At 43.3% G+C, this 27173-nt stretch overlaps 1 protein-coding gene across 3 annotated transcripts in view; it reads right to left on the bottom strand.

The window, feature by feature from the left end:
• LOC110981830 (uncharacterized) overlaps positions 1-27173 on the bottom strand; it is a 56208-nt gene that overhangs the window by 12750 nt on the left and 16285 nt on the right. For 2 of the 3 annotated variants that reach the window (XM_022239783.2, XM_022239784.2), the window contains exons 3-11: positions 26277-27158; positions 25418-25564; positions 16502-16594; positions 15861-15914; positions 12745-12816; positions 11459-11548; positions 9990-10910; positions 9293-9451; positions 6062-8428 (exon numbers count right to left, since the gene is read on the bottom strand). In XM_022239783.2, the coding sequence (XP_022095475.2) occupies positions 6062-8428; positions 9293-9451; positions 9990-10910; positions 11459-11548; positions 12745-12816; positions 15861-15914; positions 16502-16594; positions 25418-25564; positions 26277-27158 (4785 nt within the window). The remainder of the gene's footprint in view (positions 1-6061; positions 8429-9292; positions 9452-9989; positions 10911-11458; positions 11549-12744; positions 12817-15860; positions 15915-16501; positions 16595-25417; positions 25565-26276; positions 27159-27173) is intronic. The other variant, XM_022239787.2, reaches the window with a different exon arrangement.

The following is a 27173-nucleotide window of genomic DNA, read 5'->3' as shown; positions in this document are numbered from 1 at the left end:
AATGCACATACATGTACACATCTTCACATACAACAGTGTGCGGGGTGTATTACAAGAGGAAGGTAAAAGCTGCAAGCATACATGTAGGTTATGGCAGACCAAATAAACATCCTGACAAAAATAAAATGACTCTTCCAGATAAGCTGCAGATTAAGCAATCTCTTCAAGATAAACACAAGACATACTTCCTTCAAGAGGCAATACAAGGAAGTGTAACAACAAAAGTGTACCAAATCAGCAGAAACAGAAAAACAAGTGAGAAAAATCGCTCAAGGTACAAAAAACGATTGTTCAGAAAATACTATTTGAACAAATTCTCTTTCAGTGATTTTTCCATGACTTCGTTTGGTGCAACTAGAATGAACAGTCTACACGACAGCAGAGCAACAGCTATTACCATTGCTAATGAAAGGAAACTGTCCTCTGATTTGATGTGCTTTACTCAGCCATTCAGAAACATTGCAGATATTGGCACAGAGGTATTCCATCAGCAAACCCTCTCAGCATGATTGCAGTCAAGATCACTGCAACTGTTTTTCCCAATGCACAAATTACCATCTGACTGCAAGCAACATAACTGTCAATGTCCATTGGTCATTCAGTTCAGCCAGTTGGGTCCCTGTGTGCCAGCCTGTATGTCACCCTGTCTGTCGCCCAGTTTGTTCACAGTTCGCAATATTAATCTGCCATCAGGTCTTTCCTACGTCTGTTTTTCCCAATGCAATGAACCATGAACGGCGGTTATGTTTGTGTTACAGCAATATCCGACATGCTAAACCTCCATGCTTATTCAAAGAATGGATGTCAACCCAGCAATGTTTGTGGGTTACTCAGCTCTCTGTAAGTACGGTGCCAATATCTTGGTACATACAAACATGTACAGCATTTTTGCTCTATCGCTGTTGTTGGCTGTTGTTTTTTAAAGAAAGTTTATTGCAAACATTTCTAAGCTTCTATCTACATATCAAAGCAGACGTGCACAATATTTTTCAAAAGATTATTACGTATCTTAGAATGAGTTTTGCAAGGTCAAATACCGTTTTGGGAAAATGCATGTAATTACCATGCGAGCACTGCTAGCTTCAAAAGTAACACACTTCAAGCATGAACAAGCATCTACGCAAAAGAAACAGACATCTTCTAATCCTTCGCCCAATACAATTCAAGTGGGAAGGACCTCAACATTTTGTCAAATGCTCTAGTTGCCAACATCTCTGCCAGAGGACAGAAGGATGATGTAGGTTGGCCTCACATTAAAGGGACAATTTCTCTAGTTATGACATTTTATAGCAGATTACAGGAGTCTTTTGTGTCCCCACAATCTACTGGATTCCGACATAACTATAATTCAGTACGTGTGTAGTTCCAACAACTACCAAACCCAGTAGTGCACAATATTGCTCTTGTTTGCCTATGATGGGCAAGGAAGGGTTATGGGGATGACTCAATGTTCTGTCTGAAGCTCTTTATAGGAAAATAAACAGCAGGAACAAGAAACTGACAAATTCTACTCACAAGATGAAGTTTTCCAACCCATATCTGATCCACGAAGGATGAGACATGGCTTTGCGTGTCTGGCAAACAACTGCCCTTACGGATTTCATCCAAAATTTTCTTCCAAGGTGAAAAAGGAAGGGGAGCAATGTCCACTCCTTCCTAATTTACGTGTACAGAGGGATTATGAGATTATTACTGTGGGCTGATACAGGGTGGCAGCAATGACACTGAACCACTGACCATGCAAATGAATGGTAAGAGGCAACACATGTATTATAAGCTATGGATGGTATAATGAACATGCAGGTTTGAAAGAACTAATGAGTCAATTAATAATACATGCATATCCATTAGAATCAACACAAATCCTATGTACAAGTCAAAATTTCTCTGCACGCTCACAGCTTATGACCAACTAATCTACTCTCTAAAAGCTGCTTCGGAAAGGTGGCTTTCAAGTGTTTTTGTTACAGTCCTGAATAGCTACACCCAGTAAGTCAAATAAGGCAGGATAAGAGAAAAGTTCCCTTATGGGAACACCTTCTCGAGCGCATGTCCTGAATAGAGCTCTGAAGTACATTAAACGAATCCCAAAGAAAAACACAACAGCACTTTCAATGTAAACTGCCTTTTCAAATTACTACAAAATAAATCCCATAAGCAGGAAAGAACCAGCTTTTTATTATAAAGTAAAATCATATTACAGTTTTCTGCAATGAAGACGACAATAAAGTTTAGACAAGAAGGTACAGCAATGACATCCGTGGGTTCTGTAACAATGCTGTATTCAAGGGCAAATGACACCGAGTACCAACAGTAATGTACATGTACACAAATGAAAGAATAACCAATAAACAATCATCACTAACACCAAACAGGTCTTGATGCTACTCTGAAATGATGCCTTAAGAAATTTGCACCTTAACCTTGCACCTCCAGCGTCAAAGCAAAATCAGACTCGCAATCCTCAATGCAGAGAACCTAAACTAGTCAGCTTTCTTTGCAACTTGTCCAAATTCCAAAATCTAGCTGTGGGCGCACAACTTACTGTTTGATGGCAAAAGGAAAGGTTTTGCTTCTTGGCATCATACCAAACTCCATCTGGACCTTCCAACAATACAAAGCATTGTGTTCCATGTTAAGCCACTGTCTGAATTACACGTCTTTGGCTACGGTTGACAACATGGTGGCCAATGGCTAGCAGCTGCAGCCATTTCCCATAGAAGTACATGTATTTCCAGCCATAGCCATGTAATTGGGACATGGCCTTAAACACAGATCAATGCCTTCAAGTTGACAAAACAACACTGAACACCAATGTTAGTACACCAGCACATTATGCATTTATTATGAGTTATATCAGAACATAAAATTGTTCATGCCACTGCTGCTTGTTGCATAGAAGCAAAATAAAAATTATGCTGACAAACGCTGATTGTGGTGACAGCACTGCGATATATATAAATATATGTATATAGGATATTACACGATACATGCCACAAAGACTACATGTACATGCTAATAACTCACGACGTCTCGGGCAGTTAGAACTCACAGTGAGTGTTGATAAGTGTAACAGTACTGCAGAAACTGTTGTGTTACCAAGGTAACAGGCTTACGCCACCGTGCACATGCTCAGGGCTTATGAAGCCAGTGCTGTGCATGTCAGCATGCATGGTCACAGCCATGCCAGGGAAAAGTGAGGGAAAGCAGAGGGTGTTCCAAAACTAGAGGGTGAGGCATGAAAAACTGGAATGCTGGTGGCAGCTATGAAGCTTCTTAGTTGTCAGCCACGGCTCGAGTTGTAGAAACACTGACATGCATGCGGCAGCCCAAGGGAAAAAAAGGGAGGGAGACGGAATTCATTCGGGGACCAGAGGTTCACGACAGTAGCAGGGAGGGAACGATGCAACCAAGCACTGGATAACATCCAAACCAGTCCACAACATGTCAGTGGGATAAACCAGTCCCGACTGGTTCTTACCTGACCCATCTTGTCAGGACTTGTTGCCACAGTAGGCTCAGTCTGTAGGTTTTCGTTGACCTGCTGGCGATTCAACTGGGTCATCTCAAGTGACTGGTCCTTCTTCAGTTGCTTCAGCCGGTCCTGAAAATCCTGCTGCAGATTTGAGACCATCTCCCTATGAGCTGTCTTCAGAGTCTGTATCTCTGCCTGGTACTGCCGCTCCATGTTCTCCATGACATCGGTGATGGCATCCACTTCCCTAACGTGTTCCGTCTTGACGGCTGCCATCTCCTCATTAGCATTGACAAGCTTTTCCCTGGTGCCCTCCAGTTCTGCCAGAATCTCTCTCAGACGGTTTGCCACCAGGTCATCCAGCATGTCGTTCAAGTCTTCCTCCAGGGTCAAGGTGATCTGTGGTTTGCTGGCACGTCTGACTTGCAACCCCTCCAACTTCGCTTCCAGTTCTTCTACTTTAAAGAGCGCTTCCCTATACTTTTCCTGTAGAGTGCTCAACTCCTGTTCATGCTGCAACTCTTCTGCCTGAAGCTGGGCTTCATAACGTCGCCGGACCTCGGCCAGGTTCCGGGCATGCTCGGTTGTGATATTTTCGATGGGACTGTAACGCCCCTTCTGCATTATCAACTCCCACTCATCCTGAAACCGGGTGGAGAAATGTGCACTCTCAGCATGCTCTATGGCAGCGTCTGCCAATGAGATAGCCATGTTTTCATATTCAGCACTGACTGGTTCAGGAATACGGGAAACAATGTGTTCAGGCCCAACTTGTTCAAGGCTCCCAGCTGTCAGGTCCAGATCATGCTCATTCAAGGTAATATTTTCAGAGCTGTACCGGTGTGGTATTTGCTCTAACACGTGCTGCACCAGACCACCAACAACTACCTTCCTGATCAACAGACTTCCCAAGAGACCGACGTAATCGCCCAGAATGGGTTGAAGATCCTCTCCCTCTCCACAGGGCCCATCTTTCCCTTCTCCAACATTAGCCACAGCATTCTGGTAACACTGTAGGAGCTCCTCCTTGACCATGACCAGCTCCTCTTCCATCAGGCTCTCAATGAGGGCGTATCTCTTGTTTCCGACATCACTAAGAGCTCTAAGAACAACCTGGCAAGTGCTGCGCTCTAGGGAGACTTTTTTCAGGAAGTCACAGATCCTGACCTGTAGCAAGTGAAAGACTTCGACAAGCAGCATCTGGCCCTCAACCACACTCACAGAGGTCCCTCTAGCTTCCTGCAAAGTTATCTGCTTTGCATACGACACTAGTTCTGGACCCACTGAATCTATGATGCCCACAACATCAACATCTTCTGGTGCCAATGAGACAACTTCGGTGAAGCTGCCAAACGCATTACCGTCGTCAACACACAGGCCAGCCTTTCGATTTCTCTCCTTGTCAGATTTTACCCGCCCATTGTTTTCATGTACCAGTACTTCAGACAGTCTTTGTACAACTCTTTTCAGGTGGCCCTCAAACACATCATGGAATCTTTTTTGCTTGTGCTGGAGTGCAACTGCTACCTCTTCAAGCTTAAGTTCAGAACTATGTAGCTTTAAAAATACCTCGTTGTCTACAAAAGACAGGGCTGCATTCGTGCCTTTCTTGACATTTGAGAGATACTCTACCTGACCAGCTTTAATAATTGTATTTGCTAATGAGTTTGCATATTTATCTAATTTGGAAGACCACACTATTGAGTGTCCTACTGATTTGGAATGTGTTGATTGACTTGCTGGTGTGTTTGTTCTTTTTTGCCTCTTAAGAGGTGATCTTGATTTGGAATGCCTGTCAATCATGGGCCTAGTGAAGAATGAATTTGTATATTCTGTTTGGTTTTCAGGCAAGGCTTGACTGTAACAAGCTTCAGCCTGCAAGAGATACCTTGGGGAGAGAAGATTGGTGATTGTTTGGGAAGTATGGGTGAGGGAAGATTGATTTATATCTTTGCACTCTGAACCTAAAGCTGTTTCAAGTTCTGTCATGGCAGCAGTGAGTGACTCAATTTCACTGAGACACATCTGTATCTTGGCAAGTTTTTGCCGGTCTGTTTGATGAAGGATGAAAGTGGACTCTCCGAGAAGTATCACCTCAGCAGAAAGTCTGTTGGCGAAGCGCTCCAACGTCCCGATAACACTAGGGTTTCGTTGCCGAGTCAGCCTCATTGAGCCAGACTCTGTGCTGTCAAAACTTGAAGCTGTGGTCGATGCAAAACTGCTACCAGCTGAATTGCCCTCACCATTTTGCTCCCTGACCAACAGGGAGTTTACGGATTGCCTACTCTGCTTTTCAATACGGGTCTGTTGGGACATGGCAGTCTGTTTATACTGATCTACTTTGTGGCATGCATCGGTGAGCAGGGATTTGAGGAATGAAAGCATGTTGGTGTGACTAGTAGTAGTTGGGTTAGTGGCTACCTCCACCCGCTGCTGCTGGTTAGGCAGCCCATCCCTGTCAGCCCTCTCCAAGCCTACCTCTAAATCAACCCACTCTAAGCCAGATTTAATGTCCCCAAAGAGTTGTCCACAGTCAGTCATGGCAGCCCGCATAGCGCAGGCAAAGGTTCGACTGTTTGACTGTACCTGTTGGAGCTCCTTGGTCACTGCCTCCACCTCACGCTCCATGACCTTCAACCTCTCCTTCAACCGGCTCTCAGAGACACTTTTCTCCTGGTAGGTCTTCCGGATCTCTAATTCACGTGTGGTCACATCAACTAGCTTTCTGGTCACCTCCTTCAGCTTCTCCTCTGTTCCGCTCAGTTTGGTCTCCAGGTATCGCGCTCGGAAAGTCTGCTTTGCCCTGCCTGGTGATGCAGCACCCTCAGTTGATTCAGAGTCCTCAGAGAGATCCGCACCTGATGTCGAGACACTATCACAGGGTGCACTGGCAGCAGAAGAGCCACGAGAGAGTGGCTGTACTACCTGGGATTGCAGGGGATGCTCAGTATCTGCACAGCTGCTTGTTGAAGGCAGCTGGGCCCTAGCCTGGACCTGCTGCTCTACAGAGACAATCTTGCCCAGGAGGCTGGTGGTGTCCTGATCTTGGTCCTGCAAAGTACTTTCTACATCCCCCAATTTGGACTCCAGCTCCTTCAGTTTATTTTCCATCTGCCGAGTTTGGGTTAGCTGCATTCCCATCCCACCAGCTGCCCCCACTCCACCTTTTGCCCTATTTCTGTGATCTACCCCCTTCAGATCTCTCACCTTTCGCTCCGATGCTGCCAACTTGCTGGTAAGATCCTGGATCCTGTACCCAATCTGCCCAATCTCCTTTTCGTGCTCCTTCTCCATCCTCTTCAGGTCCTCCCGCTGCGTGATGAACTGGAGCTCCAGCTCATCGTAGTTATCCTGTGCAGCATGGAGTTCCCCTCGGAGACGTTTGACCTCTTTTTCACTGCGCTCGCACTTGGACCTCAGCAGCTCCTCCTCTTTTTGCATGTCCAGTATGTTGGCTGCAGCGTCATCCTCGATCCGATCGGCTCGTTCCGTTGCCGCTTTCAGCTTCGTCTCCTGCACGACCACTTTTTCCTCAAGCCTGTTGATGCGGTCTCCTGCTGTCACCAGCTCACTCTGTCGATTGTGCATCTCCAGTGCATGCTGCTCCTCCAGGATGCCTATTTGCCGCTTCAGCTGCCGATGTTCAGCTTGGAGTGCTTCCAATTGAGCACTAGCATCTGCGTCTCTCTTCTCTGAAGCTTGTTGCAAATCTGCTTCCAAAGTCTCCACTTTGCTTTGCAAATTTAACCCCTTGGACAGGCTGACTTGCAACTGCTGCTCGAGCTGGCTATTCTGACTGCCGCGGGTTTCTACTTCAGCACTAAGAGTTTCCAACTTGCTCTCCTTTTCAGCTAACTGGTTATTTAACCTGTCAACAGCTGTTGCAAGTTGTTTCCGCACTAAGTTGACTGCCTCTCGCTCCTTCTTGGCCTTTTTCAATTCCTCGCGGAGGCTTGCAATCTCCGAACTCTTTTGTTCAATGTCAACCTTTGAGCTGCCACTTTCCTGAGTTGAAAGACTCATTTTCTCTTCCATCTGTTTCCTGAGACCTTGCTCTCTCTCCAGGGCTTTCTCAAGTGATGCCCTTTGCTCCTTGTCCACCACATTTTGCTTTTTCAGTTTCTCAAGTTCTCTTTCGGCCAGATCCAATTCGGTTTCCAGCCTAACGGCATTGTCATCACTCCCTGTGGAGGCCAAATCACCCTGTCCTTCAAGAAACTGGTGAGCTGACTGAGCTAGTAAATCATCATATTTTTTCTGCACTTCAGATTTTGCTCCAACCTCCCTTTTTAAACAGGATTTCAGTTCCCGAATGGCACCTTCGAGTTCGGCTACTCTGGCATTTGTCTCCAAAGACAGTTTGTCAGTCTGTCCTGCTTTTTCAATGGCAGCTTCTGTCTTTTGAATCTGTTCAGTCTTTTCTGCGACTCTCTTTCGGAGCTCACTGGTCTCATCCAAAGCTGCCCGAAGCCTTTCCTGCAAAGCAGTACTCTCTGTTTGATGCTGGTTCTCCATGCGACTTAAGCGCTCCTCAAATTTCTTTTCGTTCTCAACAGCATCACTTTCGCTCCTCTCCAACCTCATTCGAGCTTCATCGAGTTTCAGTGACAATTCTTCCACCACATCCACGTCGACTCCTTCACTTCCGCTCTCCCTAAGCTTCACCCAGGTGTCGGTTAAATCAGTCTCGAGGGTCTCGCTGCGCTCACGCTCGGCCTTCAGCTCGGCACGGGTCAGAGCATTCTCCTCCTTGCTGGCTGTCAGGTCCCGGACAATGTCCTCAAATCGAGCTTTTAGGGATGCCAGGTCTTGGTCCCGTCCAAGGGCCTCGGTCTTGAGAGTGGAGACTTGGCCGTCCAGCTGCTGGTTCTGCTGCTCAAGTTGCTGGGTAGCATTCTTAGACTGTCGCAGCTCAGTCTGTAACTTCTGGTTAATCCCCTCCATTTGCTCTATCTGCATTCAAAAGCAAAACAAACACAAATCAGACTTTGCTATCTCCAAAACTCAACTGAAGAGTGGTTCACACACAATACAAAACATGTGCAAATGAAAAAGTAAATATGTGGCATTGTAACAAATGTGGACTGCTAATTTGCACAAGGTGAACACTTTTCAAACCTGGCATAACTTTACCATAACTGATGTATTATACCACACTTACCTTTTGATCACATTCATGTGAACTAACCTTCAGTTAAGGCCACTATTAAATCTAATTAACAAGATGAGCCCATAAAATAAACTGATGAAATTCAGAGACAATAAAACAACCTCAAAAGTATTTTTCTATTGGAGAAGTTTTGATTTGGGATTTTGAAACAGGTAAAAGACAGCACATATTGGCAACCAGTCACAATAAAAACAGTTCCCCTATTACATTTTAGTGCTTTTTATACATAATTCTAAGCAACGTTTGCTCCTGGAAAACAATTCTTTTGAAAACTTTCAGCTAAATCGACGTGTTGCTTTTATTCCCATTTTGGCATTATCCAAACTATCGTCTGCCCCTCTTCCTCCCATCCCCTCCGGTCCAAATATTGAAGTGCAGAAGAGGCTTCCACATTACCAGCTAAAGCATGCCAATGCTCTGCTGCTTCTCAGCAGATTAAGCAGAGCACATGATCTTGCTGAGTAACATTTGTCCTGTCTTGTACTCAAGTCCATCAAGAGTCCTTTCGTTCACAAGTGCTTCCACATGATCAGTCGTGGTAAACAGGCTTAACAATTAGAAAGAGGAATGCTTCTGCCACAGTTCATTTTGAAAACCCTCGTGACTCAGCTTCAGGCTTGACGTGCTGGGACTCGTGAGGGACTCACCTGGGTCATGTAGCCCGACCGCTCGTTCTCAAGGTCCTGGAAGCTCTCCTTGTGGTCCCTCTGCTCCGAGTTCAGCTTGGCTTTCAGGTTGACATTTTCATGCTGCAGGCGGACACAGTCCTGCTGCTTTTGCTCCAGCTGTGCTTTCAGGGTGTCCACCTAAACATCAAACCAAAGGTTTTTCAAAATTTAGAGTTTCACTGTGGCCAGGTTTTACTATTTAAAAAAAAACACTGAGGTATCTTAAATTATCACTCTGCATGTTTAATCTAACTTTATCTGTGATCAAGTTTTCAAAAAATATAAATACGCCCGATTAACAATAGAGCGCCACCAAGAGTTTACAACGCGTTGGCCAATCACAAAGCGCGAAATTTGTCGACCCTTTCTAACCGCACATTGGGTCGACAAATTTCGTGCATTGTGATTGGCCAACATGTTAAAAACTCTTGGTGACCCACTATAGTGAAACGCCCGTATTCAAAATTTGAACATCTAGTACCATTTACACTAAAAGTGATTTAGTTCACCATTCCCTCAAATTATCCAAACATGCAACATCAACTTGTACTAGCACACTCAGTTTTCCAAAGCTTGCCTCCACTTCGAAAAGCAATCAATTCAATGACAACTTCAAACAAAAATACCCAATCGGTGCCGAGGCAAGGGAAAAATAAAAGATTCACAGAGTACTCACCTCTTGCTCAAGAAGTGACATTACAGTGGTGTCTACGGTAGCTGGCCGCTTTTTGCTTTCAGAGTCGGCCCTGGATCGAGGGGAAATGTCCTGCTCAGAGTTTGGGGAAGATGTGACAGGTTCCTCCGTCTGCGAGCTACTCCTGGACTTCCTGGCAGTGGTACTCTGCTTAGAGTCTGTGTTTGCAGTCCTTTTTGACAGGGCAGCAGTGACGGCTGCCGTACTTTCTTCGCGGGATCTTCTCTCTGACCGTGACCCTCGCCTCTGTCGCCTTTCCTTGGATTTCTCCTTGGATTTTGATGAGTCCGAGCCTGAATTTTCCTTCGTGGGAGAGGAATGCTTCTGTTTGCCGTCAGTAACAATCCCAGGCTCTTTGGTGACAGAGTTCCGCCTGGCCTCTGTGCTGCTCCCTTCTTTGGTGACAGAACCTCGGCGGGGTCTTGATTCTGAGGATGAGGGTTTGGAGACAGAGCTCCGCCTACCCTCAGGCTTGCCCGAGTGTGGTGGAAGGGTTTCAAGGGATGGGGCCTTGGTGGACTGGGACTGTGTGCTAGACTTCCTCTCCAAGAGCGGCTTTGGTTCCCCCGGGGAAGGGGTGCCCACCTTGCCGTCAGTCTGTGTCAGGCTCCGACTGGTGGTGGGCAGCAAGTCTGCACCATTGAGGCTCTTCCGAGCCGGCTGCAGGGGCGAGGACCGCTGTTCTTTTGGCCGGATGTCTGAGGTGCTCTTGGAAATGGGCAGGGAGTTGGGCTTGGTGATCCTGGCGGGCAGGGCCTGGTTCTCCTTCAGTGGTGTGGTGGACTCCCCGCTTTTCTTGGCACTGTCCTCCCGAGCTGTCTTGATGGCTTTGTTGATGGCTCCTACCCAGTTGTTACGGATGCCTGATGTCATCGCAGCCAGGATGATCACCCCAGTGTCAAGCTGATTGGCAAAACGTGGCAAAACAACATCAATGTCATAAAGCAAAAGCTTAACACAAACTGTCACTCCTCATCACCTTTGTTTTTATAATGAAAAGCAAAATTCTTGCTCTCACTGCTGACAGAAACATCACATGACTGTACCCACAGAACACATCAAGCGGGATAAACAATAACTAGAAACATCTCAGTATTTTTAACAAGGAAGTGGAAGCTACAGGAACTGAAGTAATGCGGATCCATATGGTGACTGTATTTCCTGTCATTGGAATTTGTATGCAAATTGTCAAATGTACACGTGTATATTAACTGCAAAAAGGAATGGAGGAACTTTCCAACTCACAAGCTCCAGTGTCAAATTTATATGAAGTCTTCAAGTTTCGAAATGAAATACATCAGGCTAAAGAGGACAGACCCCAAGCAAAATGTAGAAAAACATTGGTCACTGGTTTTCAAGTGTTAAATCATCCATTTCACCATAGCGTAACCATTTCTACTGTGGACCACAAAAGGGAAAGGAACAAAGGGGGGGAATTTTTGTTATGATACCTCAATCTGGAAGCCATAATTTCTGCTGACTGGTGTCTCAGATGCCTCAATGCATTTCGCCAGCTCTATGACTCCTTCCAAATTATCAGGCTGGCAAAGAAATCAAAGGAAAAGAGATATAGTGGTTAAGTTGAAAAATCGTGACAGCGACTCTTCGTTCTCTGAGGCATTCCAGCTGATAAAATCTTCAATGATTATTTCTACACAGAAAAGAGGCTCCACTGGTTTTTTTTTCCACACAATCATGCAAAAGCCACAAAATTTGCAAATTAAAGACAAATAGTATCTGGTTCCATTAACCATCCTTTTAAAACCTTTGGTCCTAAATTCGCCATAGTACTCTACAGCTGAAGTTGTCCTTCTAAGTCAATGAAACTGGTACATCACCCACTGAATATTACCACATCTTATATCTTAGGGAAACTGAGAACATTCAGAATAAAATGGTCTTTGTACCACAGATCTATCTATAATTCTAAAGGAAGGAACTCCTGCTGAGTTTGAAATGCATGATTATCACAGTCCTGCATCTCTTCACGGCAATGTTTATCAGCATCATTCACGACAAAAATCTTCTACGTGTACCGGTCCCATTAGTGTTCCAAATATGTTAGTCAGAAGGCTGGCCATGCCCCTCCCCCACATTCCATATCCTCCCGTAATTCATTCCCAGGGCACTCTTGTGAGGCATAATCTTTACTGGATGGGCAGTGCTCCCTAGACATGAATCTCTTTTTTGCGAGGCAATCAACACTGGCATAGCAAGTCATTATCGGTCGCAAGTGACTGAGGATTTCCTCCAGCAACAAACACAGACCCCTGACAAAATGGGAAAGCCGGGGGGAGGGCAGAATCAACCATTCATTTCCTTGTGCACTCAGCAATGGGATAGGGACGTTTTCAAATTAGCCGTCCTTAACACACAACTGACAGTTTAAAGAGTGGAAATGGACCAACTGAGGACCGATACTTTCAGTATGTTATTATGCATTTGTGGCTGACAGGTTGTTTTAAGAACTGCATTCTTTCAAATTATCAGCCCTCTTTCTCCGCCTAAACGGGAGGCATTTTTGTCCAAGTTTTTTTAAATGGGAAATTTAACGCATTTTCAACATTTTCCCCTTCAACTCTTAAACTTGAGCACAGAAGAAATTTATCTCTTGCAAAAAAACACATGCATCAGATTATTTAATCACTGAGATTAATTTAAACATATCTGGGTCAGCTATGTTTCAGATATCTTTGGGGGATATTATCAATACAGAAAAATATGGTGTGCAACCTACATCTTCGTCACTTGAGTCTTTAAAGTAGCTTAGCTTGTTGTCACAAAGCACAAACCAATGCTTGCTCCAGTCCTGAGGAGAAAAACCAAACAAATAAAAAAGACTGAGATGAAAGTAGCACATCAATATGACGCATATTAGGAGGAAGGTTATGCCTCCAAGAAGTTTCATACAAACATTATAAAGAGCTGCATGGCTTCATAAAAATTGGCCCTGTCAATAGAACAACAGCTGCACAGATCTGTGAGAAAAATGTATGAACTATTCCCTGCACACTTACAGTTCATTCACACCCCCCACATCAAAAGGCAACCACATTACAAACTGCAACTTAGATGCCTTTCAAATCTTCCAGCAGTGTGGATTCCCCTCCTTATCCAAAGTGGAAGTATTGACTTTTTTTCTTTTAGTTCCCAGCCGTGCATGTGTCAAAACTTAGACTTATTATCTACCAGGATGCTGGGTTAGAGCCGACTTCCTAAGGCAGGATATATATGCAAGGGGTCACATTAACATTGTGATCCTTGTAGGGAAAGGCTGATCCAATGTGAAAGTGTGTACCAATGCAATGCAGTTGGCAACACTAAATGCACTGGTCCCCTGGAGACGATGCCAATCTGCAATGTACGGTCATTGGCACAGAAAGGTTAATATTTGTTGCAAGTTTCATTGCTGCAAGTGAGAAGAGACTGTGGATTCCCCACAGTTCCTGCAGTGGTTTCTTGCTTTGAATTTCTTGTCTCTCACAGCCCTTGAACCGGCAAGCTTCAAAAGACCAATTTAGTCTCAATGAAAGCCACAGGGAGGCCAAACATGATACATGTGTAAACAGATGGGGGTATAGCATATAAACAGGTGAATCCCGGTAAGGTTGTCAGGGCTTCTTCTTTGTAGTGTTTAAGCAACACTATCAGTGGGGGGGTGGGGGTGGATGGTTTTTGTGTAAAAAAAAAATAATAATATTAGCTCTGGAAGAAACATCAACTCCCGTTTGTTTCCTTTTAAATCAAAGCTACTTCTTACGTGTACGCACAAATGTATCTAATGGAGTGGGAACAAGACAGGACATGCCTTTACACAGCAATGGAGGTCTTTCGGCGCAGACTCACCACATGCACACGTGGGTTTATGCACATTTTCTGATCATCCGCACGACCAATTTCACTTTGCATGAAAAGTTTGTGCGAGTGCACCGGGCACGTGCTTGAGACGGGTTGAAAAACATCCCACAAGCCTGTCTCTTCTTTGCAAGTGAGGGCACACATCAACTCCCGACATATAAAATGGGAAAAGAGCTGATTATGCCATCGTTGGCTGTAGCCAAATTGACACGTGTTTAATCTACAATGTACACCAGCTCATACAGCATCTGCTAAGGCAATGACCTCAAGAATGGGACTGGGACCCATAAAAGGAGCATGGAGTATATTTTCAAACATTTTTTTCAAATACAAGAAAATACAAGAAACGGCTTTCTTAAAGATCCACCTAGGTCAACCACGCAGCTTGGAATCCTACCAAATACAGACATTGCCAAGGGTCAAATAACATGTACAATGCGATAATTCCTAAGCTTACATCTGAATAGGGTTGTAGTTGCTCATAAGAAGCCTGGGCTACTTTTTCCACACTTATTAAGTACAGTGTGGCTCATGAAATCTAGATTACAAATATGACCCAGGAAGTCATACATGTAATCATATGTGGGAACATATAACAATTAAATTCCAAAGAACGACATTTCAAATTTCACACTAAACTTTCAAATATGGAAGTGATGCACGTGTCACGAACCACACATGTATATTTTCGTGTTTTTTCTCCACGGGAGGATCAATGTTATGCTAACAAATTACTAACATCTGTGTGTATATTTAGGTTTGACTTTTCAAACCACATTAAAACTACATGCATGTATGTCTTGAACCACCAGTGTTGCAGTTGGGTACTTTGGAGTTCTTTGCCAAAGACTGCACTGGCTAGAATGGATCAAAACTATAAGACACGGGCATTAGAGAGTGGACACACACAGGTAACATTACAAATTAAATGATGACTTCAGACCATCCCTGTTTAATAAAATGTAATTTTTGCAGTGAAAGTACACAGAGAGTACTCAGCCAAGTGCTTTTTGCCTTGACACTTAATTTCTACTTAATTGAACTTGAAAATCCTGGGACAACAGGACCTTCCTGCATGCCTCGATAATGCACAGGCGAGGTTGATCTACAGATTAAAGATGGTCCAAAGAAGTGAATTTTTTTTCCCCACGGCTTTCAGCAGTGGTTGGCAAATTTACCCTCAAGATTGTGTGTCTTCTTTGAACAACGAAACACTGTGAATTCATCCAATAAACAACACTTCCTCATGCAGTTAAGTGACTGCAAGTCACCACAGTCACGGTACGGTGACTAACATGCATGCACGACCACACATTCGTGTCACACATGTTAGTCAAAAACCTTTTGCACACCATCAGTTGCACAAGCTTAACACTAGATATGCATCGAGAAATATGGTAACTACCCTCTCATTAAAGGCAAAAACAATTACCATGATAGGAAAAACAAGAGCTTGCATGTCTAGAAATCAAAGATTTTGTTCCAAAAAAAAAATATGGCTATGCCTCGGAGCTTGGAAAGGAGCAGCCATGTTACGCAGTGTTGCTCAGTGTGGATCATACTGTTATCTTAAGGAGTAATAGTGAGACAGTGATATTTTCATGTGAAGTAAATTCATTTTTCATAAAGAAAAGTTAATTTTAAACCAATTTAAATTCTCCCTTTAGCCTATCAAATACAGTTGTACCGAATTCAGTTATTCAATTACACGTACAGTTGGGTGTACTGAAGGTGCATCGGCGGCTTCCATTGTTACCCATTAATATAGATGGCTCCAACAGATACACACATCACACACTTTTGTTGTTCCACCTGTTCATGGTTGTGATATGGTACACTTACACTTACTTTACAGCAAGAATGGATAAAACGGGATACATGCCCAAAAAGGGCAAATGTTGAATACATTGTAATGAACAGCTCGAGTGCAACATGAGACAAGTCCCTTCCATTGAGCAAGTCATGAAATTCACTCCTACTAGATCTAGTACCCACCTGTTCCCCATCGCCCTGCTTGACCAGCCACCCTTTCTTCAGATGGAAGAGACCCTGAAGAAAGAACATACAAGTTGAGGGTCAGAAAACAGCGATGTTAAACACGGAGATGAGAATGTCAAGACCTGTTAATGGGAGGAGAGAAAACCAGCCAAACAGTAACTGTGAGGCTGGTAACATTCTCCATTTCAGGTTCAATCACTAAATCTGCCCTATTGGAAGAGCAAGTAAGAAAAATTGCCTTGCCTAAGAACACAACGGTTACTCGTATCTCTCATGGTGGGATTCGAAACTCCAGTCTTTCCTTCAAGAACAGAAATCAGACAAGCAGACAGGTCACATCAACACACCCGTATCAAGTTTTTGTATTTTTGAGCAAGTGTGGAAAACTGTCTTGCTTATTGACCATTACCTTCCACGGTGAGAATTGAAAACGTCAATTCTTTTTTTCAAGAACAGGAGTAAGTGTCTGAAACAAGCAGAAATAACACCAATACGCTGATATCAAGTTTTTGTAACATGCCACTTGTCTCTGCCTATCATTTATCAACCAGTCCAAATTCCAACCTTTACTCCCCTTGATCTACTGGTAAAACTGCCAACACTATTTTTTTTGTCCGCTATGAAAACTGGATACTCACTGGGAAGGTCATTGCAATCTGCTTGCGCTTCAGCATGTCGTCGCTGTCTGCTAGATTTGGATCAGAACTGGATCGTTTCAATGTCGGCGTTTCCTTCATTTGGAGAAAATGGAGAAACAGAAGACAAATTTTACACAAAATTTCAACTTCAGGAAGTGGTTAGGCAAAGTAACACAGGATGTCCTGATGTATGTTTGAACAAGGAAGTGCAGAACTTATTAGTTTAGGTACGATATCAATGTACATCAAATTAGGTTGTCGCACTAGCAATTTAAAATAAACAATTGGCAACTATGATCTTGATGCTTTGAAACTACATGTACTGCAGGTAAAAAAAAAGAGGACTTCCAAACTGTGGTCTTTGGACAGCTGCATTGTTTAGAAGAATTAAAACGTGATGCATTTGAACTGCCTTTCAAGATTGAAATGACACTGGAATGACGTGATAGTTCTCATTGAAATGCACTTTTGGTTTCCTGAATGTCACTTCATTTCCTAGGAATGGTATTGTACACTGAGAAGTTTACATCAACTGACAGGGGACCTTCAATGCACAACAGTTCAGGTCACGTGTCCGCCTACAGAGCCTTGAATGTGTCAGCTTTGTCACCTGCTGTACAAATCACAACCTGTGCAGATACATGACTGTGGATACATGTACATTTATGTCTGTTAATACAGTGTGTCTTGCATGCCTGACATCCCAGGCTTGGAGCAGGTAAGGTGGTAAACCAATGACTGAAACAGACAAGGAAAAGGAAAACCCAGTGAACCAATTCAACACGGACACAACAGCCACAGAGAGTACATACATGTATATACTGGATAATTCCACCAATGATTTATCAATGAATATTGACTGACTCCACTGGCCATTTCAAAGAAAAACGTTGAAGCACAGAGTGAAGAAGTACAAGGAAAGAGTTGGGTCTTGTTGCAGCTGCATGATACAATCTGATCGGGGCGGGACGCGACGAGATCAGTTTACGCATCTGGAATGACTGGAACTACAATTTGACACTGGAGGCCAGGATTTCCTACATGGGAGGAATGCCCACTGCTGTATCAATTCAGTGTTTGCGTCCGTTCCATCCTAATTATTTCAACATGGAGAGAATTCCCTACTGTGTGATTCAATTTTTGTATTATTTGAAATTCCTGCTTTAATATTGCCAATTGGAACAATGTTTCTCCCACTGACGCTTCAATGGCATTTTTTTTTTCTAATTTATAACATCCTGAGACGCGACAAATTTGGGAAAACTGGTTCAACCCCTTACTCTGTAAACGTATGCTGCATGAATCCACTTGTCAAAACATGTCAAAGAATAAATTACATTTACTTATGATGGAGTTGTGGTCAGGGAAAAGGAGTGGTATACGAAATTAAAAAGTCAAGTTGACTTCAAAATCAGCTGTTTCAGTCTCAGCGATCACAATTAACTAGTTTAAGTCAACCCTTTGATCTGTAAACATTTACTGTACAAATCCGTTTATTTATATAAACAGGTCAAAGAATGATTTACATTTAATTATGAAGGGGTCGTGGTCAGGAAAAGGAGTGGTGTATGAAATTAAAAAGTCGGGATGACTTCAAAATCAGCTGTTACCTCAGAGATCACAATTATAAAAAAAAGCTGGCCAAGACACCAAGCCCCATATCCTTTATAACCTGCAGTAAGTGATATTCAAAGGCCTTGGATTGAGCGTAATTGCTGTGTTTCCTCCATAGTCAAGTCCAAGACGCTGCCAAGCGAGACCAAGTCAACAATGGGCAGCATTTACTGATGGCTCAGCCTGATGCGGTGTTTGCGCACGTGACAGGACAGGATGTCAGATCAATCTAGACCACCTTCTCAAAAAAGTCAAAGTGAGGCAAAGGGAAAACATGTTTACTTCCACTTACAAGTATGAAGCACTAGACTCAACGATACTGTGCTTTTTATCAAATGTTCACCAATTAATTGAATGCTCAAAAATTAAGCTATTGTCAATTAATCTAATTATTACAAGTGGGGAAACCCACATATTTTTCTTGCAAAATTTCTGCTTTTATATGGTAGTGCCCTTCATCTAAATGGCAACCACGCATGTACCTAGTTTTTACGATCAAACTCTTTTCACGGGCTGAAGTGTTGCTTTTGATATTGCTCAGAGGGTGGCCAATGCAATCACACTCACATGCCCATTTATTTCACTTTGCACAGTGCATAAAGCACTTGCTGCATTCAACAGGTCAAACGTTCAACATGCATAATGAAGGCCCACATGTACGTGAGCAATTCAACTAAAAGTGACAGGTACATAGCTCAGGAAAAGGTTAGAATGTACTCTTTCCTGAAAAAAAAGGGGGAAACGGAGTAAAAAGAACATACTTCAGAGGATAGGGTGACACAACAGAAATTCCCAAGGTATTCACTTTCATTAATTTCATCCGTTTGACGGATCACTCCCCTGTACAGGTGAGCACAAACTTACCAGATGCTTTCTTGCCCAGCATTGTAAAATTCCACATGAACCATTCCCACAGCATCATGGAGGAGCCACAGTTTTTCTGGGATTACAACGGCAGAAGCATGTACTCTCTAATCACCCGAGCAGAATCCAGAGGGGACACAATATGATCACCTCAAGGCTTAGGTGTTACCCGTAGCCCAGCATCAGGAAATGAGCAGGTGGCACTATGCATTTCCTTTACAACCATCCCTCGGCATCTCTGACAAGTTCACTGACAGGCGAGTACACGTACACAGCTTCCAGGTTTGCAACAAACATTCTTGCCACAGGATCACTGTGGTCTTGGTCATGTCATGGAGGTCAAGCACATGTGCAGTAAGTATCCAGTCGGCCATCAGGTCTGTGTGGTTACTCCAAGAGTGCTTATCAAGGCTCACCCTGCTGCATGTGGTTTAAGTCAGTCCACTTTGGTTCCACACGAGCCATAAGGAACATATCTGCTGATTGCACAGGGCGTATTCTGATGACGTATCCATGCAGCCTGTGCATGGGGATAAGGCCCTCCCCAGCCCCACAGCAACAAATGACCAGACCCCCTCAAGACAGACAAATTCCCTGTCCACTACCTGATCACAGCACAAGAGCTACACACCCTGGGGTCCACAACCTTGGCTCGCCAGTACTACTGTGGTGTCCCTCCTTGGTGGGCCAGACAAGAAACACGATCTGCACACCACACTGCATTTAGCCCTGGGCCTGCCAAGGTACATGTAGGTGTATGTGCCATGGACTTCCAATCTGGAATTGACTTGGGGGGAAACAAACAGTTTGACAGGGGCCATGGGTGCAGGCCGTTAAAGAGGTTCCTTCAGAGCACCATGAAACTCAGCTATGTAAGAACGAAGGTTGAGCCTTCCCCCATGGGACGGTGACTCAATATTTCTAAGATCAGGAAGTGTATCCTTCGGCAAGGTTCATTACTAACCACATGTGAAGCTCCCCGTCTCTCCCTCCCCCCACCAAACACCAGAGACAGACAGGGCCATCTGTGTGCAGTCTGGAAAGAGCCGTCAAAATGTGATTTCAATCTCCAAGAAATTTTTTTTCTTGTATTGCACTAGAGTGTTAGATTTCACGAATATGAAGCAAAAGTTTACTGCGGCTGTAGATGCATCCGTGGCCTGAAAGGTATGTAGTAATTTGTAGTTTCCAATTTCTGCTCCAAGTGAACCTAGACAACTTATGCCCCCCAAAACACATAATTCATGTCCAATTTACCTATTTACGTTTCTGCAATGCATTATAACCAAGTCAAAAGAAACTGTAATGTGGTTACATAAAGCAGATGACTATTTTCCAAAAAATGAGTCCCAGGAGGATATCTGGTTTATGGAGAAGGGAGAGCAACTGTGAGATCCATGCCCCAGAAATTTCGTGCCCCTCTCCCCAAAAAACACAGAGGAATTAAGTTCTGGAAAACAGACCACTATTTGAATGTGATTCATCCCTTTGTCCATGTTACAATCTGATGTATGGCCATTTATGGTATACCATATGCACCTGTATATGATTTTAGACGAACACATCTTCTAGATCTTCTGTACAGATGCAAGTCACACTTCACAGGGAACTTTAGAGAAAAAATGTCCATCAAAGTGACAAGAGAGGGCAGCATAGAGAGACACCAAAACAATCACCACTGGCTAGAAGCAACTCTAAATACTATTTGAAAATGTAAGTCTGTGTCTTCTGTCCCAGGGATACTGGGTAATGGGTGTCTCTAGACATGTGTTTGCCTTTGAAGAAACCTCAGCTGAACCACTGCCTGTTTTTTGTCAGTTACCAGGAGAGAAAGGTAAAGTACATGTAGCTCCTGAGTCCCAACTGGGAAAAACTTTCAAAGTCACAATACAAGTCTGGCAAATTAGATTGCATCAAATTAGACCTACAGTACACCATAAGCTTTGGGGGGGGAACATGACTTTGACACACCTCGGAGAAAAAAAAAATTGAAGCAAACAGGGAGAGATTCCGGAACACAAGCTGTGACTTGTTAACTCTGAGACTTCACGTGGAATAGAATATCAGGATATCTGAGGACTCACCAAGGGATTCAATGTTAATCTGGGTCAGGGTCTGTCTGAGAGCTGACTACATGAAATACCCGAGTTCCCTTGTGGTTAGTGAAAAGAGGTCAGATAGAGACATAAGAAATGTTGGAGATTAAGGTTTAGCAATACTAAGTGACTCAGCTCGCCCGGAGGAAATCTTTGAGGTCAGTGGTGGATCAAAGAATGAGGGAGTATTTCAAATTCTTCATTTCTCTTGAATCAATGTCTCTGATACAGCAATTCTACGACAACAAATCTCCAGGAGGTAATCTTGATTAACTTTTTAAAGCTGTGATTTGGAGGGGGGTTGTTATCTGATCCTTTGCTGGACGTTGAATGTTACAGTTTGGTAATAAGGCCATAAAAAAGTATTATTAATAATAATAATACTTCCGGTTACCCACCCAATTCTGTTTTTTACAGAACAATGCTGGAATTTTTATTGACATTAAGAAATTAACAAAAAATTTACACTTTTTTAAAATCCTCTTGTCCTTCAAGACACCTCTCAACAGCCGTTTTACACTAAACAATGCTTGTATTTGTTTCCTTACATTCACTAATTTCAAAAAGAAACTTCTGTTGATTTTACAAGTTTCCTTCACGGTCAGCTACTGGTTTCCCACGACTAGTGTTGTTTATGGTGGGGCGTACGACCTGGATTTCCATTCTTTTGAAAGAATTATTGACCGTAAATATTTTTTTACATTAATTGGGGCAACTTTTTACCACTTTTAATGGCAACTGTTTCATAGCTTCCGTAGCACGATTGAAAAAAGTCCAGACTGAAACTTGCATGCAGCAGATTTTTGTCGTTGTTTTTTGGAGGGTCATATGTTTGTTCAACCTAATGGCTGAACAAACAGATGATTACAACAGTTGCTTAAAATATAGCAGCTGCACTGCAATCTGACAGGAACTGGAAGTGAGGAGATCCACATACAAGTTTGTGCACATGCAGGGCTAAACGTAACATTTTAACACAAACTGAATGATAAATTTATTCGATTTCTTAAGACATACATGTATGCACCATTCTCTGCATTGGAGTTTGGAGGATGGTGAAATACGTAGTCGAATCTCGAGGGAATTAACTTAATGAGATATTATGTCAATGTTTCTTCCAACAGGGAAAGCAGAAACATGCTTCTACCACTATTACATCTTTCCATAATCGCACATATATGTGACTTGAAGGGCTTCACAGACAGAAGTTGGAAATGCAGTTTGATTTGCCTTCAACTGATCACTTAAACAAGGTTTACACTGCAAAAGCCTCCAACGTAAACAGTCTCCCAAAACCACATCCACTACACAACAATGGTGTGGTTTTTCACATACTGTCTACGAAAACAGGTGACATTTTGCTGCTGAAGCAAGAGTGGACAGTTCGGCAACATTAGTAACTGTTTCTAATGTTCCCTTCCAGCAAATCTGAGTAGTGATGAATGGACTTACGACGAGATTCTGCTGGAGTTGAAGGAGTGGCTTGATTTTAAGGCCACCTCTGACTCACTTGGCTGTGGCTTATATTACACACAATGCTATGAGAACTGGCTTTGGCTGGCTGGCCAGCCACTACCAAGGACTCCGCTGTGACTCCAAGCCACTGGCATTTACCCAAGCTTGGATATTACATGTACTGTAGTTACATGCACCAATACACTTGTCATGGGCCACCTGACATTTCAACAAACGTTCAAGTGAGTAAAAAATGAATGTCATTTCATGCAAGGACGTTCACTGTACATGTATGTCCATATATTAAATGTAGTTCTTCACTTCAGTGTCTACATGTACATACAGATATCCATGCTTCAGGTATTATCATAATTTATTATTAAACAAAATATTCCGAGGTTTAATAGTCTGGCATACACTGTACATGTACCAGTAGAGTGGTCTCTGCCATTCACATTTCACTCCCAACAACAGGTGCATTTTCACATTATTAATGATATTCCGTGAAAATGGAGCATGCCTAATAAATTATTTGTCCGTTACCAAGTCAGAGATTAAAAAAGTGACAATCGGCTAGGAAAATAGAATTTAATAAATCCGCAAACCACAAAAAATCAAACAAAAAAGTTGGGCAAAAATCAATCAGCACAAAGTCAGGGTTTTTTAATTGAAATGGCACGTGTGCTGGACAAATATGATACACACACACCCATTTACCTGCTAGCCACTGCAGTTTAATATGAAGTGTGAAAAAATTTCACTTTTTGTCAAATTCTACTGAAAAAAAGTTTAATTCCAATTCTTTGAAACTGATTAAAGAAAATTATGAGGAGAAAAAAAATCTGTCTTTTTAGGTTTCTGGTCAACCTTCTGAGTTCAACTTGCAAATCTACATGCAAAATGGAGAGAACTACATGTACAACTTACCGGTACATGTACAACGGAAGAAATCCCAGACTTTGAAAACAACCTTCAAATCACAAATTTTCGGATCAGAGGGATGGCACTTTTTCCGAGGATTAACATGATCAGTTTGTGGAAATGGCTGAAAACTAAAATTACTGAAAAACAAAGCACCATGTGGTCCACGCTGGGACGGTCACTATAGAACGGATGAACTTGAATCTTATGATCTGGGCTGGCACTGACTTGTCGTATTTGACATGAAATGGTTGAAACACCCCACGGACATACAGAGTACCTGAAGATTCTTAAACCATGGACATCTAGGACCCCATTTTATCTGGCACTGAAGCACCAACAAGACATTACTTCACTGTGTTGCAAATATGCTTCAGAGTGCATATGCTTTCACTTGTACCCTTCACATCTACAAGTATATGCAATTCAATCTGACACTTGTTATTTCACACAGCCCCCAGTCACACTGATTCATTCCTCCATCTTTCAATACCATGTTCCCACTACACAACTCATCACTGTGAATGACCTGCATACCGTGCATTCACCCTGTGGTCAAGCCTGATCACAGAGTTGGTAAACAACGCCCTCTTGTGACAGCTTCCAAACAGGTTTAAGCTCTGGTTGATGAGTTATTGACATGGCAACTGCATCAGAGATATATTCTGCCCTTCTTTAGTGAGCCTCGTTTGGTGTGGGCTAATGCATATGATGCACTTGGACAAAATTATTCATGCGTGTAGTCGAATACACACACATTCCCCAAGCAGGCAAAACCACCCATTTCATAATTCATGACAATATCACTAGAAATTTCATGGCATTCAACAAGATGGATGACACAAGCTCCCATTTTCAACATAAACAGGGCATTGACAGAGAACAGATAGTGAATGACGCAATAAAGTACCTGACAGCGTAACATCTGATATGCAAATGCATACAGTGTACAGCAGTCATGCTACATGCACACACATTCATTTGGGGGTTATTTGACCTGGCCTGTTCCATTTTCAGAGAATGCTTCTTTTTTTTTTTAATTGGTTAAAAGCACAATGACTGTCAATCTTCAAGTGCTTGAAGTACTACATGTACCTCTGTAAAGCCCAGCTGCTTAAAAAGGAAATTTTTCAAAATAAAATTAAAGAAAAATGATATTAGCCTATGACTGACAACAGGCAAATGTACGTGTATAGACCAGGTAACGGAAATGCAACGGCAGAGCAAATGCTGGTTTATTTTGTATCTTGCCAAGCCACCTGTGCCAAACTGCCTGCAGAATATTTGTGCAGAAGTGTTATAATGCTATCGTGTACCTACTTTTCAGGTACATGTACACGTATGCATTCAACAGAAGTTACAGGTGCATTTTTCTCTCAGAATTGGTAAATGTTTTCCCCGGTATGGTATTCACTGTGACAATTATGCAGTTTTTCTGCGTGTCACTAGGGGATAATTATATGACACTATAAAAACCAGTAAAGTGCATCCAGCCTGCAGTCTTGTTCCCAGCTCGACTGCCCAGCAATATAAGCCATCTTGCTTTAATTAGAACACTATCCAAAAGGACCTTTTCCTTTATGCTTGTCCATCCATCATAAGTACAGCCATTTATGGTAGATAGGCCAAGGTTTATTGGAAAACCGAAACGGCTAAATCTTAGTTCAAATTTCATGAATTGAGAAGGCTCCATTTTTTTGACCCAGCACAAATTCTAAACACAGTTTTCTTAATACAAATGGAAGTATCAAGTAAACTTGTCACTGTTAGCATGGCCGATGAAATATAAACAAAAAATTCTAGTAAGGCTAAAACAAAAAAAAAACTTGCTGAGTGACACCCTCTAGTCAGCTGCCTTCATCCCACAACATTCAAGGTCTTGTCCTAATATCACACTTCAGAATTACAATGTACATTCATCCAAATGTCAGTTGGACAATACCAGCCAACTCCGCCCGTCTCTTACCTTGTTTGTTTCGCTTTCATCGCTGGATGGCATGACGTGCATGCTGCTGTCTATGGTCACAGTGTGTCGGCTGCGTCTGCTGTTGGCTTGTTTCCTCCGATCTATTGTCCTCTTGCTGGGCGATGGTGAATCCCCATCTAGCATTGCCTGCATAATTGGTCAGTGGCAAAATTAGGTCAATTTCTTCTGGACTAGTCTTTAGATAATCCTTAAACAAGGACATGAACGGTACATAACTACTTGGAGTGGGTACATGTATTTACATGTAATTTTGCAATCACACTTAAAGATGCACCTTACTTGCAGGCATGTCAGTCTTTCATTCAAGGTGCACACGCGTTTCTACAAGTTAGTCGAAAGAGCATGTGATGCAAAGATACTATCCATGTGTCTGCATAGCATATGGGCATCACCAGGAGTTTATTGGAAGGAGGAATATGGAAGAGGAGAGCCAAGTACTCATCAGCAGTGAACTCACAAACAATTAAGGGTGGATGGGTGTTAATTCCGAGACAGTTTCAAGCAAATTGGTCAGTTTCGTCCCCTTTCTTTCCCTTTTCCTTTATTTTTTACCTTTTTAAAAAATTTTTCCCCGGGGGAGGTGTCCCCTTCCCTCACCACCCTCATGGCATGCTACCACCTTGCATTTGTTTCCTGAATATGACAGCTGACTGGCAGTACAGTGCTTTATAATCAGCTTAAGGAATTGAGAAAATGGGACAAGCCTTTTTCGATCACATTTTTACCAAGCAGAAAATGTAACTTTGGAAACAAGAGAAATTGGACAGAAAGAAAAGGAATGCAAACGATGTTTAGAAATTATTATGATTTAAAACTCCTCTAGTGTTTGAGCGTTCACCTTGTTCACACGTAATCCTGACACTTTGGGGTGGTCCAGTCTCTCAAAATCATCACTAGACTGGCTCCCAGTACTGACCACTGAGGACTGAGACTCGTTAGTGCTTGACCGCTCTCTGCCAAATGTCCTGCTGTCCTCGGACTGTGAGGAAGAGGCTGGAGAGAGTACTTCCCGTGGCGACTTCTCCTGCGGGGAGGGGAGTTCAGTCAACGGTTGTTCCTGGGTGCTACGTAGCCGCCAGCTCCGCCGCTGCGGGTCCCCGCGGCTCCCCAGCCCAGGCATATCCGAGTTGACATTGTTGTTGTTCTGGTGGAGAGGTGTATAGGCTGACCGGTTGATCACGACGTCACTGCGGCTTCTCTGTATCCCCAGGGCCTGGGCCGCACCCATCTTGGACAGCTCTGAGATGCCTGTGTCTGAGGCGCGGATGCGTGACCGCAACCGTGAGGACATCCTGGTTCCCTGCAAGTCGGCTGGGGTCTCCGTGTCCTGGGGTGTCCTAGCCTGCGAGGCCGATCGGACATCCTCGTCCGATCGGATGGACTTGGCAGACAGGCTAGATGGGATCTCATTCTTTCTCTTTGACGTCAGCAACTGGGACGAGTGGTCCGGCTGGTCCAGTGCCGAGGGCGCCTGCACTGAAATGGTCCGAGAGTACAAGGAAGACGAGTTGGTGGGGTCGGAGTATCGAGGCCTGCTTTCAACAGAGCTCTGTGATCGCTTCAGGGGATCGTTGCACTTGGACTGGTCCAGCTCCTTCAAGACAGACTCCTCAGAGGCCTTGGGCCAGGACTGGTCGATGGTGCTCTTGGGAGGTGTCTCTGTCTTGGGGCTACCGGTGGGTGGGGTATCAGGTTTGGCATTGAGCTTTGCATATTTTTCCTACGAATAAAAAAA

This window comes from Acanthaster planci, linkage group LG07, assembly GCF_054643075.1.
Source record: "Acanthaster planci isolate LZ-2023a linkage group LG07, COTS_SCS, whole genome shotgun sequence".
Lineage (NCBI taxonomy): Eukaryota > Metazoa > Echinodermata > Asteroidea > Valvatida > Acanthasteridae > Acanthaster > Acanthaster planci.
This window is presented reverse-complemented; position numbering and strand designations above follow the sequence as displayed.